We start from the raw sequence: 5,529 nt of genomic DNA on the forward strand, positions 1-5,529 counted from the left end.
TACGCGAATTTCAAAAACACTTCATGGATTTGAAAAAAATACTTTTATTTGATGAAATTACACAAACTTGAAAAAAAAATACACTGATTTGAAAAAGTACACAAATTTAAAAATAGTTCACGGATTTGAAAAAGGTATTTTTATTTTGAAAAAATGTGCGGCCTTGAAAAAACTATGTGGATTTTAAAAGAGTATGTGAATTTTAAAAAGTTCATGGATATGAAAAAATTACGCGAATTTGAGTCAGCACCGGTCAGAACCGGGGTCAATCAGCACTAAAACCGGTCAAAATCAAGACCAGGGACGAACCTTGTCCGGTTTTTTTAGTTGGGGTGCAAGATGTCCGGTTTCGAAGTTGAGGGATTAAATCTAGACTTCGCGCAGAGTTTAGTGGGAAAAAAGTATACTTTTCTCAACCGAAGATGTCGTCAATAATATTTTAGCTAGGTGGGGTGTTATCCACTACATATGGGCCTTAACTGTTGGGACCATGTGGGCAGCTCGGTCGTCGCCTCCTCCTCCCAGCACCATTCGCCCACCGTTAAAAAAAAACAAACAGGTCCACTCTCCTGTGTCGGCATCGCAGCCCCCTCTCCGCCGGCGACTGCGCCGGCTACCCCCGCCAGCGACCACTGACTCCCGGGAAACCCAGATCCGCTCAAAGGCACTCACTCTCCTCCACCGCATCGACCCGCCGGAAGAAACGAGTGCGGCCGGCGACCTGAGCCTCCTCGCCCCGGCAGCGGCGAGCCTTCTTTCCCCCTCCCCCGATTCGAACGAGGTGAGCCTTCATCCTCCCCCTTCTCTCCCGATTCATTCTTCATCTCTTATCATCTCGCGGGAATAGACCCTAGGTAGAGTAGCTAGGGTCTCCTCCCTAATTCAACTCTACCTACATGTACTCACTCAGCTGAGGAGACTCCAATACTCTGATAATGGATGCTTCCGAGGAGATTTCCCAGCGGTAAGAGCATCCAGTCTACCCATCCCTCCAGATTCCTCCCCAATTTGTTTCATTTCCAGCAGTAGTTCTTCAGTGTCCTGCAGTTTGTTGGATGCTGATGTTTCAATGCCATATTGGTGGAAGCAATCGGCCCATTGCATTGACGCTTTTGCGTTTGTTCGCGGCTCTGATTTTCCAGGCTACGTCCGGAGAAGAAACCGTGTGCGGATGGCGAGTCGCAGCAGCATTCGCCGCCGGCATCCATGGTGCCGGTATCCAAGGTGCTCGACGACGACAACCTCCTCATTGAGATCCTCCTCCGCGTCAGCTTCCCCACCACGCTTGTATGCGCCGCACTCGTCTGCAAGCGCTGGCTCTGCCATGCCTCTGACCCTAAGTTCCTCAGCCTTTTCCGCAAGCGCCACCCGCCTCGCCTCCTTGGCTTCTACATATATATGGGGTCGGCCTGGTTATGGTTGGGCGCCCCCCTGCTCTTCGTCCCGATGCAGCCCCAGCCCCCAGAGCTTGCCCCCTTCATCTCCCGTGTCGCGAGCCATAGCTTCGGTGCCGACAATGACAGATTATGCATCATGGATTGCCGGAATGGCAGCGTCTTAATCAGATGCCGCAGAGGAAAAATATTGACACATGGAGTGCACCGCCCACTATGCGCTCAGAGAGGCATGGATGACATCCCGCCACTCCCAAGAGCCCAGTACCATGGTCAACAAATTTTCAATACAATCCTCTCCAAAGAAGAAGGTGGTGTCTTGTCCTACCTGTATATGTTGGCCGAGTTTTTCAGGAAGACAAAAAGTTTCAGGGTGCGTGTGTATACGTTGCAAGGGGGCCTCTGGTGCATGCATGCCTCGGCCACGACTCAGCTCCCTCGACTGCTGACATCATTGGAAGTTGTGCTCATTGACGATAAAATCTATATGGCTGACACCTTCAGTGATGAAATTATTGTCTTGGATATGACAACCTCGGGTTTCTCCACAATTCGGCTCCCACAAGGAGTGATTTTTCACTGCGTTCGCACCATCATGTCACGCGCCGGTGATGCTTCTGCTGTATATCTCACCCATATCCATGTCAAGGAGCTACAACTTTGCATCTGGCTCCACAAAGGGGACAACTGGTTGTTGGTTGATACAATTTGTTTGCATCAGATGTGGGATAATTTGAGGATGCTAGATCAGACCCTTGAGGATGAGCATATTAGTTTTACTTGTATAAGCAATGTGGGGGATAATGCTGAATTTGTGTTCTTGGAAATGTGTGGCTGCATTTTCTATCTGGATGTCAACAGCAAGACACTGCGGAAAGTGCATGGGGTGACAGTAAAGGACCGACAGTTCAATGATGTCTATCCTTTTATGATGATTTGGCCGCCCATATTCCCTGCGCCCAAGGATGATCCTGCAAGGTTTGCTATTTTGGCCTTTAGATGGTCTGTATATTCCTTTTTTTGAGGTTACATAGTTTTGCAATATGCACCGGTTTGGTATAGCTGTGGTATGATGTTAGTATATGCTTGATTCTTTAGGCCATTTTAACAATACTAACTAAGCGATATTAGATAATGCTTGCCTTAAGATGTCTTAAAATCACTTGTGCAATGGGCTAATATTACGTGGTGTTTACGACCATACAAAGTATAGAACATGTATAGGAGCTTGGCCTCTGTACTTCATTTATCCTGAAATATTATCAAAAACCAATCAAGCCTGGAATTTTAACTTCTCATTTCTTAAGTCATTATTTTTGCTGAATCTATGTATGTGATTGTCTGTACTGAAACTTATGCATGAGATTGTAATACTTGTTTTTTTTTCCTGAATGTTGCTTAGTGTTTTTTTTTCTTGGACACAAATGGATGTACATTTTACACAGCCAGGTATTGTTGAGGTTATACTACAAATGGCTAGTCCAAGCTAACGCTTGATAATTTGGGCCTGCGTGTCAGGCATTTTTCCTTGTATGATCAGATTTTTTGTTTTACTGAAATACAAACTATGAAATGGAAACATGTTGCTCTGCAAATATATACAATGCCATTTAAGCTCTATTGGCTGTAGCTTTTGATTAAAAAAAACCTATGTTGCTGGACAAAGTTAATTTTTTTATTTCTGAGTGCACATAACATTTGACTAACAAATGGTAATAAAATGTTCTGATGCTGAATTACCTCTACTATATCCTGATCCTTCCTCCGTTTCCTTGATCCAGAAATGCCATGTGAAGGAGGATGATATCAGGAAGTTTTTGGATGGTCAGCGACAAGGGTGAGCAGAGAGCTGCATTTCCTTGGCTGCAGTTCTTACCATCTTCACTGTAACTCATAGTGTATTAGTTGAGGTGATGTATAACTGGAGCAGGTAGTCCTATCCCTATGGTACCATGCCTACTTGTGACCAACATATTTGGTTTTGTAACGAAAACTCCCTGTATGCATGTTAATTAGTAGTTATCTTTTCTGATCCGCTTGGGTCATTTGGTCCGCTGCTTGCTCTTTTTGTTAGTTGTGGTGTTTGTAGCTCTAATTTACCAGGCAAAATAAAACAAAAAACATCTCTTTGAGGCCAGTCTGTCTACTTTACATGGACGGCCATGGTGCTGGCTTCATCATTTTCACTGCAATATCAGTGGCTAGATGGATCATAGGTGTCCTGCTGAAGCTGAAACAAATGTACAGATCTAGTGCATAGCATGTTCCAGTGATCCGTTGTGTGTGTCATTTTAGTGAGTGTTTTGGTATGTCAATTCTTTTGTCTAGCATTAAGATCATTGATGCTGATACTGCTGCAGTAGAAAATTTGTCATGATTCCATATTATTTTATCATTCCATGGGGATACAGTGGTAACATAACTGGGGTCACTGACAGTTCTACATTGGCGCCGGCAATTGGCTGGTATTATTAATTGAGCAAATTTGAGTGGGACTACACTCTGGATAAGGTCAATTAAGGATGATCTACTCTTTGTAAATGACTTTGAGCTTGCCTCTGGCTCCGCCTCTCCGATTAAGCAGGTGAGAGTTCTCTGTTCTTCTTCCTTGTGCGCCATGAATCTTTGAACTATGATACCTTCAGTAGTTCTGTATGAGTGGTGCTAAGGCAATATTTTTGTTTCAGCTTGGAACAGAAAATGCCATGTAAAGAACAAGGACACGAGGAAGTTCCTAGTGAGCCCATATTTCCTCTGTAGCTGGTAGCAGAACCTGTATTGTATTAGAGTTGAGAACCAACATTATCTGCACATAATGTGCTTCCTAGGATTGTATCCTACCAGTTACTAATTCGTGATTTATCTAAGGTTTCTATGTTTTGTATATCATTTTTATCTGTCTAACCTTTCAAAGAAAAAAAATCTTTAGATCTGACTAGTTAATATAAATGATAATTGGTGATTTGGTCATCCGTGTAAACTTCATCTAGTGAGTATTTTGACTGCCGGTACTTGCTTTTGGATTTTCATTGTATTTTCTGAACATAAAGTAATACAATATATATCTAGTATTCAAGTGAGCTCATGCATAATTGTATTAAAACATGGTGGTCTCCTTTGTAAACTCCGCCACACCTGAAGATAATTTCTGCCTCCGCGGTTGCTCTTACAGAGATGGTAATTACTTAATGCTAAGTCCATGTCAACTATATTTGATTAATTAATTAATTAATTGCGATGAATATGCTTAATCTACTCACGCATATATGTTATTTTATGATTTTCACAATCAAATATACTCCTTTTGCTAGTAGTAGCTTTGTCCTTTTGGAGAAAGGATGGAAATCCACTGCTCTGAGCCACCAACTTTCAAATTTTAAACTGAGATTGGCATGTCCATCAATTTTCGAACTTAAAACTGAGATTGGGATCGCAGTAAGCTGAAGCAACTAATGGAATCTAAAATACGAGCATGATCTATAGTAATTAGGCAAGTGGTTGCACAATTGCGCGTGGGCTAGACACGGGTCAAGGACTCAAGGTGATCATGAACAGGAGTAGAGGAGAACAACATATTTAAACCAAGTGTAATTCTCCGGACCAGAAACTCCCAAATCAAACAGAGCACAAAGCTGAACTGAAGCAACATGTACGAATATAATTCGCATTAACTTGACTCTATTACAAGAGTTCATGAAGCTGTTAAGATCCCCCATACAGAAGACTGATTTACCTAGATTATCATACATAAAAATAGTATAATATGGCTCCGATCTCCTGCTAGGAATCACATACGCACACATTAGGCAAAAACTAACCCTTGACGCTACTTGATGACCACACCGAAGCTAGCTAGGATAACATAAGAAGTGGCAAACTAGGTAGAGACCTGCACTTCCTCGGACGTCTTTTTCTCACATCTCAAACAGGTCTTGTCCTTAGTCACTGCCACCAATCGTCAGCTCCATCCCCACCATCACCCTCGTCGTGGTCATCACCACTCCCCATCCCGGCATCATCACTGCCAACCCCGGTGTCGTCATCACCACAGCAGCCACTGCCATCATCACCTTCGCCTATCTCATTGTTCCTGCCGTCTTTATGACCGAGGTTCTCCTCCTCATCGTAGTAATCT

The 5,529-nt window shown here is 43.3% G+C and overlaps 1 protein-coding gene across 4 annotated transcripts; it reads left to right on the forward strand.

The window, feature by feature from the left end:
• Positions 1 to 510: 510 nt before the first annotated feature.
• On the forward strand, positions 511 to 4,283 carry LOC123145628 (uncharacterized). 4 transcript variants are annotated; one of them, XR_006472353.1, is made up of 5 exons: positions 511 to 964; positions 1,143 to 2,372; positions 3,176 to 3,324; positions 3,833 to 3,978; positions 4,082 to 4,283. XR_006472353.1 is itself a non-coding variant. In XM_044565111.1 (4 exons), exons 2-4 carry the CDS (start codon positions 936 to 938, stop codon positions 3,186 to 3,188), a joined length of 1,272 nt encoding a protein of 423 aa, XP_044421046.1. In that variant the 5' UTR covers positions 511 to 781; positions 864 to 935; the 3' UTR covers positions 3,189 to 3,531. The 4 variants fall into 4 exon arrangements, 3 of the variants coding, with proteins under 3 accessions (XP_044421046.1, XP_044421030.1, XP_044421038.1); XM_044565111.1 differs by lacking the exons at positions 3,833 to 3,978; positions 4,082 to 4,283 and having other exon boundaries at positions 511 to 781; positions 864 to 964; positions 3,176 to 3,531; XM_044565095.1 differs by lacking the exons at positions 3,833 to 3,978; positions 4,082 to 4,283 and having other exon boundaries at positions 511 to 781; positions 911 to 964; positions 3,176 to 3,531.
• The last annotated feature ends 1,246 nt before the right edge of the window (positions 4,284 to 5,529 follow it).

Source organism: Triticum aestivum, chromosome 1B (genome assembly GCF_018294505.1).
Source record: "Triticum aestivum cultivar Chinese Spring chromosome 1B, IWGSC CS RefSeq v2.1, whole genome shotgun sequence".
Taxonomy (NCBI): Eukaryota; Viridiplantae; Streptophyta; class Magnoliopsida; order Poales; family Poaceae; genus Triticum; species Triticum aestivum.